This window comes from Nicotiana tabacum, chromosome 2, assembly GCF_000715075.1.
Source record: "Nicotiana tabacum cultivar K326 chromosome 2, ASM71507v2, whole genome shotgun sequence".
NCBI classification, from domain to species: Eukaryota; Viridiplantae; Streptophyta; class Magnoliopsida; order Solanales; family Solanaceae; genus Nicotiana; species Nicotiana tabacum.
The window spans coordinates 63,893,807-63,912,595 of NC_134081.1; the positions used below are offsets into that span (position 1 = coordinate 63,893,807).

General features: G+C 38.2%; 1 protein-coding gene across 1 annotated transcript; it reads left to right on the top strand.

The window, feature by feature from the left end:
- The first annotated feature begins 7,106 nt into the window (after positions 1 to 7,106).
- LOC142166853 (uncharacterized) lies at positions 7,107 to 7,445 on the top strand. The gene has a single exon (XM_075226378.1). It carries the CDS (start codon positions 7,107 to 7,109, stop codon positions 7,443 to 7,445), a length of 339 nt encoding a protein of 112 aa, XP_075082479.1.
- Positions 7,446 to 18,789: the final 11,344 nt, after the last annotated feature.

Consider the following 18,789-nt stretch of genomic DNA (forward strand, 5'->3'; position numbering starts at 1 on the left):
ATCATCCGGTAACTGAATTCAACCACGCACGCAAGTCAATACGCATAATACGAAGCTGCTCCGGGCCTTATGCCACTGAACGGGACTTAAATTCTTGAACGACAAGTCGGGTCGTTACATTCTCCACCTCTTAAACAAACGTTCGTCCTCGAACGTGCTAAGAATCTTTCTGAGGACTTTAAATTACTGAGTATATTCTTGCACACATACTTGTAGGAGATTCTACATTCCTGCAATTTAACATGGGTCCGACAACACCATCTCGATTGAGATTATTTCTTTTCTCCATTCTTATAAGCTTTAGAGCAAAAATCCCTAACTCTCCAATCATTTCCAAAATGCCTGATTTTTACTTCGACGCACGATATTAGTCTCAACTAGTTATAACAACCCGTGCCTATGCACACATCAACTTTCTTGATAGTGTTGAAGTACTTCAAAAATTTTCTGGGGTGTTTCATTCTTCCTCGCTTAGGATCATTCGCCCTCAAATACATAACATAATTTGTCTCTTCTTTTGCACGTCTCAATCTCCCAAATTTTTACTAACTCCCAAATTTTTCAGAAAGTTTGACAGAGTCTCCCCTGTAATTAGGCCTAACCACCTGCCAGAGTAGCACCAAAATAACTCCTACAACATATCCGCAACCCAACAAAACACCACGGGGTATATATCAATAACATTAATCTCAGCATTGCATTATCATAATGATATCAGGACATGAAGCGCATCATGTGTATACTCATCACCACATCTCTGGTCTTAAAAGTTGTTCATAATTAATTCCAGCATCATCAATTAATCTCATATTAACCATCACCTCGTTTCGAATTTTTACAACATTGACAATAGAATGTGAGGCATGAAGACCTCATGATTACTTACTCGGATTAATGAGTCACATTTAACGCCACCTGGGCACTCACCTCATAGGCTAAAACTCATTATTTACAGCACGAAAATGGCTGAATATGAACAAAAAATATTCAAGCATTATCACATAAGCCTAACAGGCATGACTCCCTATTAATATTATTGCACAAATTAAATTTCACAAGGGAGAATTTTAAACTCATAAACATTTCACCACAAGGACCTCGTCCTTATATAACTTCCATCGCGGCTTGAAGCCCGGTTTAAATATTTCACACCATATAAAAATATGAGGATCTCGTCCTCAACTCCGAATCACAAGTATTTTGCACATTGTGCCAACTGAAATTTCAATTTCCTTTCTTTCTTCTTTTCAATAAATTTCATAAACAGTTTTCACAACACATAATGAACCCTTATACTGGTAGGGCATATAATTCATAAAAATTGGAATCAATTATTCCGAAACACATTAAACCTACAGTAATGAATAATAAAAATTACTTTTGGACTTATATCCCTCACTGGTGTACAAAAATAAAATGACAGACACAAGTTCACATCTTTAAATCTCCCAACAGGGATAAACATATAAGTGGGTCACAAATTTACGAAGCTCACCCATAAGTAGAGTATAATAGGAGGACTCACCTCAATATTCAGAACCGAATCAAATTAAGGAAAATATCCTTTTCTCTTCTTTTTTTAACAGAATCAGGATCGTACCTGTAACGACACCATCTGGTGTATTGGCCTCCGCCAAATCATAGCGATTATATCAACGGGTCGGGTCTCCACCTCTTAGGCGTCCACTACCCGCCCGTCCTCCACCTCTAGCTGACTGTGCACGTGGAGTATCAACTGGAATAAAGCTTGTAGTTGGAGTGTTCTGATGAAATCCACCCCTCCCAAGTCTAGGACAATCTTTCATGATATGCTTAGTATCACCACACTCATAACAACCCCTCTAAGGCCGCGACTGCTCGTACTGAGTCTGTGCCGGATAATTGGAATAATCACTGTAAGAATCTCGTGTTGGTGGTGCATTAAAAGAACTTACTATAGCACCTCAAATATTCTAAAATTGTTTTTGTGACCCCGCTGGCACTAAAATATAAAATTATTAAGGACACGAAAATACCGCAAGCCCCAGCATCATCCCATACAAATCTCACCTCTTAATCATATACAAGTTTCAGAGAACTTTTCAATACCACATAAATACATCTCAGGCCCAAACTGATATAGCACATGACCCCGCAATCTGATCGTTGATAATGGACTCCCTCACTTGGTGCGACGCCATAGGACACATTCCGATGACCCACAATACTAACCTTCATCGCTCGTAGGACACCGGTCATAAGACACCTCAAGCCATTTATTTGGCGCATGTCATCCTCGTGACAGTTAAACTTGTTTCCTCCAGTGCCTTGACTGCGTATGTACCCTTCGCTGAATAGAAATCCCATACGAACTACATAGTCTCTAATACCCCCAACTATTTCAGACCTACATCCACCTCGTGACCCTGCCACGATTGTGACGATTAGGCAATTAATTAAACCTTCTTAATATCATACTTATCAACCAGATGTCAGAACCTGCTACACCCCAATGTGCACAACTGAATGATTTCTCAATGCTTCCGCATCCTCGATCTGGACGACACGTTGTAACAATGGTTGAGCAACCCTGGCGCCCTTATAACCCCTTTGTAATATCATAAACCGTAAGCGCATAGTTGATACCGAATGCATAATTTCATACACGAGTGGATGCAAAAGAACATAAGATATATGCTTCAAGCTGAATAAATGCGGCACGATAAGGAATGAAAGAAGTGAAAGGTTTTCCTGCTAGCTCTGTAGCCTCTCGAAGATAAGTACAGACGTCTCCGTACCGATCCGCAAGACTCTACTAGACTCGATCGTGACTCGTAGAACCTATGAACCTAGAGCTCTGATACCAACTTGTCACGACCCAAAATCCCACCACATGCGTCGTGATGGCACCTAGTCTCTAAGACTAGGTAAGCCAATTTCTATTACATTTTGAAGCCATATTTTTTAATTAAATAAATAACCAAAACTAATACCAAAACAAATATGAATGTACAACCTCCCAAGACTGGTAATACTGAGTCACGAACTCTAACTGAATACATGGAATGATCACGAGGACCGAATATATAATACTGTTTGATTAAAAATTAATAGTACAATGAAATGAAAAGACTCCAAGGGACTACGACGACCAATCAGCTCTATCTTGAATCCTTACGATCCGGCTTTAACTCTGCTCAAGTCCGATATATCCAATACCTGGTTCTGCACAAAAATATGCAGAAGTGTAGTATGAGTACATCACGGTCGGTACCCAGTAAGTATCAAGACTAACCTCAATGGAGTAGAGACGAGGTACAGTCAAAACACTCACTAGTCTAATAACCTATGCAATATAGCATGCAAAAATAATACAAAACAAATAGCAGTAGTAGCAACCTCAATCAACTAGTGATTTAAACAGCAAGGTAACAGGAACACCATAAATATTGCTCAAATGAGTAATAAACACAGGTAAAAACCAATTAATCGGGTCCTTCAGAATATACATCTTTTATCTAAGTTATTCAATAAAAATCTTTGGAATATAATCCTTTTCAATAAATATATTTCCGAATATAATTCTTTCAAGTAAATATCTTTCGAATATAATTCTTTCAAGTAAATATCTTTCGAATGTAATTCTTTCAAGTAAATATCTTTCAAATATAATTCTTTCAAGTAAATACCTTTCGAATATAATTCTTTCAAGTAAATATATTTCAAATATACTTCTTTCAAGTAAATATCTTTATAATAGAATTATTTCAAATAAATATCTTTCTAATATAATTCTTTCGAATAAATATCTTTCAAATATACTTCTCTTAAGTAAATATCTTTATAATATAATTCTTTCAAATAAATATATTTCTAATATAATTCTTTCGAATAAATATTTTTATAATATAATTCATTCAAATAAATATCTTTCTAATATAATCCTTTCAAATAAAAGTCACCATGTGACACCTCATTTAACTTTCCTGGCATGAGGAATACATTCAACATATTACATCAAATGGCACGGCAATACCTTCGTGCACTTATCTCATTCTCATCCAATATATATATATTTGTTTCAAATCAATTGGCACGGCAACACCCTTCGTGCATTTATATCTTCCTCACTGTGCATACATATAATAGTACCAACTAGGTGGGAGAAATGCCAATAACAATAAAAGAAATAAAGTGGAGGCACAAGTAAAGCAACAACGACTACAAGTCATACAGAAAATATAGGTGCACAATAACATCTCAAGATAAAGGCATGAATGTATACACAACAAAACGAAATCACAATATAATGTATGTCTCTCGTCCTTGCCTGCGCGGAAACACCCTTCGTGCCATGAATATATGATAACATAAAAATAATTGCACGACATCACCCTTCGTGCTTTTACTCTCATCCTCACCTGATAATATAAATGAAATAGCACGACATCACCCTTCGTGCTTTACACTCTCAATGGCACGACATCACCCTTCGTGCTTTATACTCTCAAATGGCACGACATCACCCTTCGTGATTTATACTCTCAAATGGCACGGCATTACCCTTCGTGCTTTATACTCTTCCTTACCAAGCACAACAAGCAAGGTAGGAAGCATAAATAACATCAAGGAGAGTGTTTAAACCACAACACAATACAACAATTCATATCGCAATTTCCACTGACCACAACCAAAATCCAAATATGTAGCAGAATCAATAAATTTGTCAACAAATAGCCTAAGGCTCCACACAACGTATAATAAACCTCAAAACAATCAACAGAGGTGAAAAATACTCAGTATAGGGCAACCCTTTCATTAATCCAAATTCTTGATAATTATATTAACTCCTCAATTTAAACTAATTAATAAATATTTGTAGATAAGGGTTCCGTCATGGATTTAATTCCAAGAAAATATCAAATCAATAAACACACGGAATTCACGTAAAATCCAAGTGACAATAACACTAAATTTATTATATAAAATACAAATTTGACAATCAAGGAACGAGGCGTGATAATTCAAGGATTTACTAATGCCAACAATTATCTAATTTAATACATAAGAATGCCTAAAACTTTAAACCAAGAAAATTTGCACATATAAGCCCGAGTACGTACTCATCACCTCGCGTACTCGGCTTTTCATATTTTACAAATGGAACATAAGACTCGATGCCTAAGGGGTAATTCCCCCACTCGAGGTGAAGCAAGACACTTATCTTTTTGAAGTTATGCCGATATTACAAAATCACATTCCTCCAGACCGCCCAAATCTATCCAAATTAATTGTATAACTTCATTAAAATTCATCAGAAATAATTCCGGATAATAATACGTTGACTTAAAAATTTATTCCAAAAAGTCAACAAAAGTCAACGTGGGACCCGCCTCTCGGAACCCGACATAATTTTAATGAAATCCGAACACCCATTCCGATACGAGTTCAACCATACCAATTTTATCGAATTCCAATAACAAATCAACCTCCAAATCTTAAATTTAAACCGAGAGGGTTTTCTAAATTTTTCAACCCAATTCACTCATTTAGTGATAAAAACAACAATAAATTCATGTAATTTAACCAAAATCAAGTTAGGAATTCTTACCCCAATGTTTTCCTTGAAAAACTCTTGAAATATCGCCTCACTCGAGCTTTCTTGGTCCAAAAATGGAAAAATGACACGAATTTGGACTTTATTCTGCTGCCCAAGGGTTTGTTCTTCGCGTTCGCGAGACTCCCCTCGTGTTCGCGAAGAACAAATTCTTCAAAAGTCATTTCCAAATTCTTCTCAGACAGTCTTTAGTTTAATAGTCATAAGTTTTTGTACAAAACTCCAAATGATGAATGATTTGACTTTCTGAAAACTAGACTCCAAGTCTATAACTTTCATTTATTGTTTATCTCCCAATTTCTTATAGATTACGAGATATAAGCTTCCAAACTCAGCCCTGCGCAACAGAGATTTCCAAACTCTTCCCGGACAGCCTATAGTTTATTCACCATAACCTTTTGTACACAACTCCAAATGACATATGGTTTAATTTTCTGAAAACTAGACACAAAGAGCTACAACTTTTATTTTTAGATAATCTCCAAATTTCTTATAGATTGCAAGATATGGGCCTCTAAAGTCAGAACCACCCCGAATCAAACCCGAGGCCCCCGGGACCCCATCCGAACATACCAACAAGTCTCAAAACATATTACGGACTAACTCGAGACCTCAAATCACATCAAATAACATCAAAACGATGATCGCACCTCCAATCAAATCTATATCTTGTACCGAAACATATCAAATCAATTCGGAATGACTTCAAATTTTACACACAAGTCATAAATGATATAACGAAGCTATTAAAATTTCCAGAATCAGATTCCGATCCCGATATCAAAAAGTCAACCCCCGGTCAAACTTTCCAAAATTTTGAGTTTCGCCATTTCAAGCTTAAATTCCATTACGGACCTCCGAATAATTTTTCGGATACGCTCCTAAGTCCCAAATCATCATACGGAGCTAACGGAACCGACGGAACTCCATTCCGGAGTCGTCTTCACACGGTTCCGACTACGGTCAAAATTCTAAGACTTAAGCTTCCTTTTTAAACACCAAGTGTCCTAAATCACTTTGAATCATCTGGTAATTGAATTCAATTGCGCATGCAAGTCAATACGCGTAATACGAAGCTGCTCCGGGCCTTATGTCGCCGAACGGAACTTAAATTTTTGAAACGACAAGTCGGATTATTACAATGACTCTGCAAAGAAAAGATCAAGATATTGTTAGTATTATGAAACTTGTTCATTTCACAAAGAGGCAATTGCAAACAATAAGGGAATCTAAATGGAATTCTTTGTTAGATTATGTCTTTTTGTTTTGTGATAAGAATGGTATTGTGATCCCCAAATGGATGAGAAGTATGGTCTTGGAAAGTCTAAGCGTAAAAGCTCAACCGTTACATATTCTCATCATTTGCATGTAGAAGTTTTTTGTGCCGCTATTGATTTATAACTTTCGGAGCTTAACAGTCATTTTAGTGAAGTGAATACTGATATGCTTCTTGGTATGGCTAGTTTGAGTCCCGATGATTCTTTTGCAAATTATGATAAAAAATAAGATTATGAAACTTGCTACATATTATCAAAATGAGTTCTCTTCTTCCAAGCTTGAAGATCTTAGTTTTAAGCTTGACAACTATATTGACTATGTGCGAGAAATGGACAATGAATTCTCTAACTTGAAAGGGCTTGGCGATCTCTCGAAGCTATTGGTTAAAGCAAATATTCACAAGACATGGGGACTTATTTATTTGCTTGTGAAGCTAAGTTTGATATTACCTATGGCTACTGCAACGGTCGAAATGGCTTTTTCTTCAATGAAGTTTATTAAAAATGACTTGCGAAGAAGAATTGGTGATGAATTTTTGAATGATTATTTAGTTTGTTATATAGAGGATTAAGTATTTGAAAGTGTACCTAATGATGCGATCATTGATCGTTTTCAAAATATGATAAGTCATCGAGTGCAATTGAAATGATAATGTTTATATTCATATACTGTGTTTCTCTGGTTCGTTCCTTTTAATATATTTTAGATATCGATACCCATTCTTTAGTCAGCTTGTTATTGTATATTAGTTTTAGGTCATAGTCTTATCTTATAATTTAGAACCCATACACTTTAAATCCTAGCTCCGCCTCTGTGTATCTGTCGTGTTTAGTTGTTCTTGGTGGTTTTGAGACCATAGTCGACCTATTGTTGCTCAATTAGATTGTGATGTTATCTTGGGTATGGACTGGTTGTCACCCTATGATGTTATCCTTGATTTCCATGCCAAGACAATGATGTTGGCTATGCCAAGTTTGCCACGGTTGGAGTGGAGGGGTACCTTAGATTATGTTCCTAGCAGAGTGGTATCTTTCCTTAAGGCTTCCTAGCAGAGTGGTGTCTTTCCTTAAGGCACAACGGATGTTTGGGAAGGGGTGTGAGGCATATCTAGCATATGTAAGAGATGTCAGTGTTGATACTCCTACCGTTGAGTCAGTTCCGATAGTGAGGGATTATCCAGATATATTTCTGGCAGATCTTCCGGGCATGCCGCCCGACAGGGATATCGATTTTGGTATTGATTTTTTGTCGGGAACTCATCCATTTCTATTCCACCATATCGTATGGCCCTAGTAGAGTTGAAGGAGTTAAAGGAGAAGTTGCAGGAAATGCTTGGTATGGGTTTTATCTGGCCTAGTGTATCACCTTTGGGTGCTCTAGTCTTGTTTTTAAAGAAGAAGGATGGTTCTATGCGCATGTATATTGATTATTTATAGTTGAAAAAGGTTATAGTGAAGAACAAGTATCCATCGCCATGCATTGATGACCCATTTGATCAACTACAGGGTGCCAAAGTGTTCTCAAAAATTGATTTGCGGTCAGGCTATCATCAGTTGAAGATTCGAGAGCCAGATATCCCGAAGACTGCCTTCAAGACTCGGTATGGTCATTACGAGTTCCTTGTGATGTCATTTGGGCTGACCAACTCCCCAGTAGCATTCATGCACTTGATGAACAGTGTATTCCAACCCTATCTTGACTCATTCATCATTGTGTTTATTGACGACATCTTGGTGTACTCCCGGAGCCAGGAAGATCATGAGCAGCACCTGAGGACCGTACTTTAGACCTTGAGAGAAAATAAGTTGTATGCAAAATTTTCAAAGTGTAGATTCTGGCTTGATTCAGTGGCATTTTTGGGTCACGTAATGTCTATTAAGCGGATCAAGGTAGATCCGAAGAAGATTGAAGCAGTGTAGAGTTGGCCCAGACCGTCATCAGCTACTGAGATTCAGAGTTTTCTTGGTTTGGCAGGGTATTACCGTCGATTCGTAGAGGGTTTCTCATCTATTGATGCTCCTATGACCAGATTGACCCAGAAGGGTGCTCCATTCAGGTGGACCGAGGAGTATGAGTCGAGCTTTCAAAATCTCAAGATTGCCTTGACTACAACCCCAGTTTTGGTGTTGCCTATGGGTTCAGGGTCTTAAACTGTGTACTGTGATGCGTCACGTGTTGGCCTTGATGCAGTTTTGATGTAGGACGGTAGGGTGATTGCCTATGCATCTAGACAACTGAAGATGCATGAGAAGAAGTATCCTGTCCACGACCTTGAGTTAGCAGCTATTGTTCACGCCTTAAAGATTTGGTGGTACTATTTGTACGGTGTCCCTTGTGAGGTCTATACCGACCACCGGAGTTTACAGCATCTGTTCAAATAGAAGGATCTTAACTTGCGTCAGTGGAGAATGTTAGAGTTGCTTAAGGACTATGATATCACCATTCTATATCATCTCGGGAATGCCAATGTGGTGGCCGACGCCTTGAGTCAAAAGACGGAGAGCTTGGGCAGTTTAGCATACCTATCGGTAGCAGAGAAGCCATTAGCATTGGATGTTCAGGACTTAGCCAACCAGTTTGTTAGATCGGATATTTCAGAGCCGAGTCAAATTTTGGCTTGTGTGATTTCTCGGTCTTCTCTATATGATCGTAAGAGAGAGCATCAGTATGACGACCCCCATCTGCTTGTCCTCAAGGACACAGTTTAGCACGACGATGCCAAAGAGGTCACTATTGGGGATGACGGTGTGTTATGAATGCAGGGCAGGCTATGTGTGGCCAGTGTAGATGGGTTGCATGAATTGATTCTTCAGGAGGCTCACAGATCGCGGTACTCCATTCATCCGGGTGTCGACAAGATGTATCAGAACTTGAGGCAGCACTATTGGTGGAGGAGAATGAAGAAGGACATAGTGGAGTATGTAGCTCGGTGCCTAAATTGTCAGCAGGTGAAATATGAGCATCAATGTCCAGGTGGATTGCTTCAGAGGCTAGAGATTCCAGAGTGGAAATGGGAGCGGGTAACTATGGATTTTGTTGTTGGGGTCCCACAGGCTCAGAGGAAGTTCGATACAGTATGGGTGATTGTGGATAAGTTGACCAAATCGTCTCATTTTATTCTAGTGGTGACTACTCATTATTCAGAGCAGCTGGCTCAGATCTTCGACCGGGATACGCAGTTTACATCGCAGTTCTGGAGGACCGTACAGTGTGAGTTACGCATGCAGGTTGAGTTGAGTACAACATTTGACCCTTAGACAGACGGACGGTCCGAGCGCACTATTCAGATACTAAAGGATATGCTTTGTGCATGTGTGATAGAGTTTGGGGGTTCTTGGGATCAGTTCTTGCTGCTTGCGAAGTTTGCCTACAACAATAGCTACCAATCGAGCATTCAAATGTCTTCATATAAGGCCTTGTATGGGAGGTGGTGCCGGTCTCCGGTGGGTTGGTTTGAGCCGGGTGAGGCTAGGCTATTGGGTACAGACTTAGTTCAAGATGCTTTGGAAAAGGTTAAATTGATTCAAGATCGGCTTCGCACAGCTCAATCCAGACAGAAGAGTTATGCGGATCAAAAGGTTTGCGACTTTGCATTCATGGTTGAGGAGCGGGTCTTGCTCCGGGTTTCGCACATGAAGGGTGTTATGAGGTTCGGAAAGAAGGGCAAGTTGAGCCCTAGGTATATCGGACCTTTTGATATTCTTGAGAGGATTGGACAGGTGGCCTACAAGCTTGCACTGCCACCTAGTCTAGCTGTAGTTCATCCAGTATTTCAAATTTCTATGATCCGGAAGTATCATGGTGATCCGTTTCATGCGTTAGACTTTAGATCGGTCCAGTTGTATAAGGATTTGTCTTATGTTGAGGAGCCGGTGGCCATTTTGGACAGGTAGGTCTGAAAGTTGAGGTCGAAGAACATTGCTTCAGTGAAGGTTCAGTGGAGGGGTCAACCATTCGAGGAGGTGACTTGGGAGACCGAGCATGATATGTGTAGCCGTTATCCTCACATTTTCACCACTTTAGGTATGTCTCTATACTCGTTCGAGGACGAATGTTTGTTTTAAGAGGGGGAGGATGTGACGACCCGACCGGTCTTTTTGAGTATTTTAGCCATGATCCACTATTTATTGCCTCCTCCATGTTGTATTATGTTTACGTGAATTGCCGAGGGTGTTTGGTTTTGGTTTCAAAGTGAAATGGGACACATAGTCCCTAAGTTGGATCTTTAAGTTAAAAGAGTTAACGTAGTTTGACTTTTGTGTAGACGGCTCCGAAATGGAATTTTGACGGTTCCAATAGCTCCATATAGTGATTTTGGACTTAGGAGCGTGTCCGGATGTTGATTTGGAGGTCCGTAGGTCGTTTCGGCGTGAATTGATGAGAGTTAAAAAGTTAAAGGTTTGGAAGGCTGGAAAGTTTGACCGTAGGGTTGACTTTATTGATATCGATGTCGGATCCTAATTTTGGAAGTTGGAATAGGTCCGTGATGTCATTTATGACTTGTGTGCAAAAATTGAAGTCAATCAGAGTTGATTTAGTATGAATCAGCATTAGTTTCGGAATTCGGAAGTTCATAGTTTCATAAGCTTGAATTTGCTCGCGATTCATAGAATCAATATTGTTTGATGTGATTTTTGACCTCGAGTAGGTCCGTTATGTATTTTGAAACTTGTTGGTATATTCGAACGGGGTCTCGGGTGTGATTCGGATTGAATCCAGAGCAATTTTGGACTTAGCCTCATTGCCGAAGTCCCAAGCCTGTTAGTGTCATCGCACATGCGGAGGGATTGACTGTAGGTTCGGTATCATGGGTATGGAAGGCGAAGAGCAGAAGTGAAAAGGAGAGCCCAGGGTTGGGCTCGTAGGTGCGCCTCCGTAGGCGCAGCCATTTCTTCCGCAAAAGCGGAATTTGGGAAGGCCTTTTGGGCAGGACCGCAGATGCGGTGGGTTCTCCGAAAATGCGGGCTCACAGGTGCGAGCCATTGACCACAGAAGCGGAACTCCAGGAGTTAAGTGGAATCTGCACCTGCGATGGTTTTTCCGCAGGTGCGACCCCAGGCACGCAGAAGCGAGGATCGCTGGGGAGAAAAGGCCTATTTCGAGGGTTCGATTTCATAATATGACTGTCTCAACAAGTTGAGCATCCTATTGAGATTGTTACACCCCATGTTTTTGTACGTGAAAGTACGTCGTAAGTCAATTGATGTAAGCTTGAAAATGAGATCCTCTTTGAAAGTATATAAAGTGATTTAATGATGTTACGTCCCATTTTCGCAAGCCTTTAAGAGTTATCATTTGGGGACAAATATTTCTAAGGGGACATGTTGTTACACCCCGTACTTCAGACGTCACTGTCGTTATAGGATTATCTAATGTAAGCTCAAAAAGGACGAAATCCTTCTACAAGGATAAGAAAGGTTTACCGAAGTCTTAAGTAAGTTGAGATGAATATGAGACTTGTTAATAATTATTTAAATGATTTTAAAGTCATGATATAACTATATCTGATGTTTGGATATGAAATATAAAGTTTGGGAAAAATCAGATTAATGTTGCGGAAAAATCGACTAAGGATTTGCCTTGTAGCAGAGCTTTTTGAGCAATACATTTCGTGTACTATATGGGTTTTTTTGGGACATATTATATACCAAATTGAAGGTCTTGGAATATAGTTTCCAATTCTCTTAACTGTTTGTTCATACGACATCCGGTTAAAAAGATATAAGCGTATGAAGAAGGGCCAATCCGAGAGTGCCAAGTAGCACCTTTTTGACTTGATATTTACATCCCTTATCTTGTCTCTTTCTCCATTTTTCCAGAGAGCACGACCAAATAACACCCTTAACCTTACCCTTAATCTCTCTAAAAGGGCTTCAAACAAGATTATCATCCCGAGCACGAAATCAAGAAGCGATAACATTAAAACGATCCCTACGACGTAAGTATCGTTATATCGCCTCTCTTTTTCTTTGTAGTTTGAGTTTTGGAATGTATTTAATAGTTAGAAAATTCCTACTTTCTTTATTTGAGCTTTTAAATATAAAAAAGGTTGATAAATTCGTTTCTTAATAGTTAGAACTCACGGGACGGTGATCGAAAACCGTGAGTTCGAGTTATTTGACTTGTAGTGGACTGTTTTTTGGGTTGTTTTGTGTTGCTTTTGGGCTGTCTATTTTGATACTATTTAATGGAGTTTTGGAGGATAAATGGTGTGGAGAAACACCACATAATGGCGAAATGGTGGATTAGTTGTTCTTTGTAACATTTTCGGGGTGTTTGACACTACTATAGTTGTCGTTTTGGGTATGAAGTGATTAGAGTGTGTTGGGATGTTGTAAACTACATATAACATGGATCTCGACTTGAATCCACTGTAGTAGGTAATTATATTGTGTTCTTTCATGTGCTTAAGTTTATCTTGATGTTGATTAAGTTAAATGGATGGACTAGATATGAACTAGTGAATAAAGTTGCTAATTGAGGATAGTTGGAGTTATGGATTATTTTCTTTATTATAAATATATGGTATAAGGCTGGAATCAGTGATGAATGACTTCATTATCATGTTAATGATACTGTTAAGTTAATTTAAGAAGTCTATAAGGGGTGATATGGGTTATACAGGTTTCAATCGGAGCTAGCCGCTCGTCGTGAAGTAGTTGTGACTTGTTGTTGTTATATGGTGTCTTGTTATTGATAATTATGTATTGATAGATTGTTATGGTCATTGTTATTGGTATATGGTATTGGAAGAGGGTATTGTTACATGGGAGATGCTACCCAAAATTTACATAAACGAGCTACTAGTTTAAGTTGCGGACTTAGCCTTTACTCAACACTGATTTTGAATCTCTTTATGCTATGGTAGATTGAGTAGAGTTGTTTGAAGAATTGATTAGAAGGTATTAAGGACTCAATGAAATTAAGGTATGTTAAGGCTATCCCTTCTTTCCTATTGGCATGATCCATATGATACAACGAAACGAGCAATCATGCTACTTTCACAAATGATTCTATTCTTAGAAGTACTAGGGTTGCCTATGTTCTTGATTCCCCATATGTCCTACTATCATATCGTATGTTCATGGGTCTCGGAAAATATTTAAGTTGATAAAGATTATTTCATTATATTAACCGAAAGCATATTGATCTTATGACATTCTGAGAGAAGTTATTTATATGTATATGGGGTATGGGGAAAGGTTATGGCGTTATATACGCACCACCACCTGATCAGCTGGTATACGTTGATGATTTCGCCCACAAAGGCTGAGATGATATTATGGGATGCCCTCAGAGGCTTGATGATGTTATGTACGCATATACCTATGCATGATATGACATTTATACGCATATGCATGACATTATAAATGTTTCATGATTCACAGAGCTATTCAGACTTAAAGGTTGAGTTCTTTACTCCATGTTTCTTTCATGTCTTTTATATACTGCTTTCATGCCTTACATGCTCGGTACTTTATTTGTACTGACGTCCTTTTTGCCTGGGGACGCTGCGTTTCATGCCTGCAGGTCTCGATAGACATATTGACAGTCCTCCTAGTAGGCTATCAGCTCAGCGAAAGGTGTTGGTGCACTCCACTTGCTCTGGAGTTGCCTATTTGGTCAGTATACTTTGGACATGTATAAATTGGTATGGTGGGGCCCTGTCCCTGCCTTTATGACATTTATGTACTCTTAGAGGCTTGTAGACATATGTCATATATATGGATAATTGTATGGCCTTGTCGTCCTATGTTTTGAGTGTACAAATAATCATTTCGATCCTATAGGCCCGTATGTTACATGTATAAGTTTGTATATCATGTTGGGTCATCCTATGTCGAGTATTCTCTTATGTTTTATTCTGGTTATCTCATGACAGCCCTTCCGACCCACTTACCCATGATGGTATGATAAGAAAGATATATTACGTTGTTACTCGGTTGAGTAAGGTACCGGGTGCCCGTCACGACCCTGCGGTTTGGGTCGTGACAGATGTTTCAGGAAATTTTCAAGGAAAACATTAGGGTAATAATTCCTAACTCGGTTTTGGTTAAATTACACGAATCTAATGTTAATTTCTTCATATAATTAGTGATTTGAGTTGGGAATTTGAAGAAAAAAATTGTGGAAACTTCTTATGCTAAAATTTGGGGATTTGAAAGGCGATTTGAGGTCGGATTTGAGTAATTCTTATATGGTTGGACTCTTTATCGAATAGGTGTTCGGATTTTATAATTTTGGTTTGGGTTATGAGGCACGAGCCTGGGTTGACTTTTTGAGTTGACTTGTTAATTCTTTGCAAAGATCGTAATTTTATTGTTCGAAATAGTTTCCTATAGTCTATATTTATAGTATGAAGTTGTTTTGGCTATATTCGTGCTATTCAGAATTGGATAATTGAGGGAAAGGGCTACTAGTGGATTGAGTTAGCGTGATTTGAGATAAGTGTCTTGTCTAACTTTGTGTGGGGGAACAACCCCTTAGGATTTGTGTTTTTTCGTGAAAATTGTGATGTGTGGAAGCCGTGTATGCAAGGTGACGAGTGTGTACACGTGCTAAATGTGAAAATTTACCGATTTTAGCTATGTAGATTCCTTTATTTCCTTAATTGAGTTATCTTAACATGTTATATTCATCATCATTAGTCTATGTTCACATGTTCTACTTGTCGTATCTCGTACTTGCTAATTGCTCTATATGTTTAGTTGAAGTTCTTGTTTCCTTTATTCCGTATTCATTATTTAACCGTTGAACTCTTTACTTGATGTTGTTATTCTTGGAGTATCTTGTTGTTGAAATTGGTGTTGAGTTATAAAGGCCGTAATTCACATTGAGGCAAAGTGTTAAGTTGTGAAATACTATTTTGTTGAGTTATTCACTTCCGGTTGTTATTGTTGAGACTATTGTGTACATTGTGGTTGAGCCATGGGCTCTTTATTATGAAAAAATTGTTATTGTTGGCTTCTTTGACAAGTTGTGATATTGGGCACTTGAGGTGCGATTTCTGATACGTTGTGTTATTGATACGCATGCGGTGGTATAAGGTTTTGGGGTTGAAACGCATGCGAGATAAGGTGGGCTTGATACGCGTGACTAGTAGGGGAACTACTAGAAGTCATGTGGTGTGATAAGGTGGGCTAAAACGCGGGATGCTATTTCGGAAAAATGATTTTCAAAACTAAATGTAAAGGCTCCTGCGTTGATATAAGGAAAGATTATGATTTATTCTTGTGATTTGAGACTACGAGGCGGTACCTCGGTAGTGACTCTTGTTGATATTTTCCTATTGTTGTACTTGTCTTTGGTTGTATTGTTTACTTGGCATATCATTCCTTGTTTTCTCCGTGTTGCATTAATTGTTTTAGTTCCGTGTAGCTAACCTTGATATGTTATTCGTTGTTTCAGTTTCATTGCTTTCAATACTACACTGCCATACACTTGTACAATTTTTTTTCTTATTTATTCCAGTAGGGCCATGACCTGACCTCGTCACTATTCTACCGAGGTTAGGCTTGGCACTTACTGGGTACTGTTATTTTGTACTCATGCTACGCTTATGCATATCTTTTTTATGCAGATCCAGGTACCTCCTACCAGTCCAGGCATCAGTGAGCTGAGTTCGTACTTGGAGATTTCAAGGTACACCTGCCGGCGTCCGCAGGCCTCAGAGTCACCTTCTATCTATTTTTATGTTTTCCTCCTTTTATTAGATATAATTGTATAGGGATGACTATGATACCATGGTAGAGTTTGTGACTCGATATCACCAGGTATTGGGGAAATTGTACATGTTGAGTTATGAAGTTTTTCTTTATTATAATCGTTGTGCATTTGGGAGTTTATTTGCTATTTCAGTCATATTCCACATATTTATTAGGATTATCTAGTCTTAGAGACCTTCCATCATAATATCCCACAGAGGGAAATTGGGGTCATGACAAATTGAGCACTCAAGGATAGAGTCATAAAATTCATTGTTTTATAATTGAGAACTCAAGGATGAAGTCATGGAGTTTGTAGTTCTATATTGAGAAACCCAAGAATAGAGTCATGGAATTCGTGGTCTACAATTGAGAACTCAATGATAGAGTCATGGAGTTCAGAGTTCATGATTCTATAATTGAAAACTCAACGATAAAGTCATGCGTTCATAGTTTTACAATTTTGAACTCAAGGATAGAATCATGAAATTCATGGTTTTACAATTAAGAATTTAAGATCAAAGTCATGATGTTCGTGGTTCTAAATTTGGAACTCAAGAATAGTATCATAGAGTTCGTGGTTTTACAATTGAGAACTTAAGAAGAAAGTCATGAAGTTTGTGGTTTTCCATAACTGAGAACTCAATGATAGAGTCATGAAATTTGTGGTTTTACACTTGAGAACTCAAGGATAGAGTCACGGAAGTCATGGTTTTACAATTGAGAACTCAAGGATAGAGTGATGGAGCTCGTAGTTTTATCATTTGAGAACTCAAGGATAGAGTCATGAAATTTGTGATTTTACACTTGAGAACTCAAGGATAGAGTCACGGAGGTCATGGTTTTATAATTGAGAACTCAAGGATAGAGTGATGGAGCTCGTAATTTTTCCATTTGAGAACTCAAGGATAGAGTCATGAAATTCGTGGTTCTACATTTTAGAACTCGAGGATTGAGTCATGGAGTTTGTGGTTTTGCAATTGAGAACTCAAGGATAAATCATAAAATTCGTGGTTTTACAATTGAGAACTCAAGGATAGAGTCATGGAGCTCGTGGTTTATAATTGTGAACTCAAGGATGAAGTCATGGAGTTTGTGATTCTTGTTGATATTATTTATACTTGGTAATGCAAAGTTAAAGATTCCTTTGTGCTCCCTTTTACTATTCCTTTGTGGTCCCTTTTTCTTCTCTAGTTCTTTATCTTTTGTTAAAGACAAAGTGTCCCTCATCGGTTATGAAAAGTTTTTTTCTTCTCTTTATATTGAATTGCTATTTTTTGGGCTTGTAAAGAGCAAGTAAAAGGGAGTGGCCTCGCGCACATGAGAAATTGGTTTTGAAGGCAAAACGGGTCAATTTTCCCCTATCCCTCATGTGCGCGAGATATACGTGAGGCCTAATCAAAATCTGATTTTGCTAAAAAGTTATTTCTTCATTTTTGAGCTTACCAGAAAAGTGTTCAAATATATGCCTACCAAAATATGTCCAAATTCATTCTCTTTGAATTGAATTATGTAACGTCTGATTTATTTCTTTGTAACAACTATGCTTTAATTTGTTGTAACCACTATTTGAATTCTTGTAACTCCCACTTGAATTTTGTAATAGCTCTTTTATTTTATAACCCCACTTAATTCTCCTTCTTGTAACCGCTCCAGAAGCTTACCTATATAAGGAGTTGTTTTGTAAAATTTTCAAACACAGAAAAAACCTTCTTCATCTTTTTTTTTAAGCAACTATACTACTCGGCAGCACTTGCTTAGTGGCTAATATATAAATAAAATCCCAAAATGGGTCCAAAGCTTACAAGATGTTCAAACCAAAATAGAAGTTGCATGAAGCTACTAGCTATTAAACAGATAGAAAAAGCTAAAATCTAATGAACTAGCTATTACAACATAATAAGTCGAATGCTTCCTTCTCCTATCAGTGTATGTATTCCAATTGTCATTGGCAAATACCAAGCATTACCTATCAATCTCTCACCAGGCGCCATGGTATACTGTCCATAGGCTAAAATGAATTCCAAACATTCCCACCACAGAGTTGAAGCCAGCATAGTCTTCCAAGTGTAGCTACTATATGATCCCCATATGCAGTGGACTGATTTTGTCCAAGTATTAATTATGTGCTTACTCATCAAAATTAATGTGTAGAAGAAGAGCATGGCTTTAGTCAGGCTTTGCAAGGCAAAAGCCAGGCTTGAGCTGGCT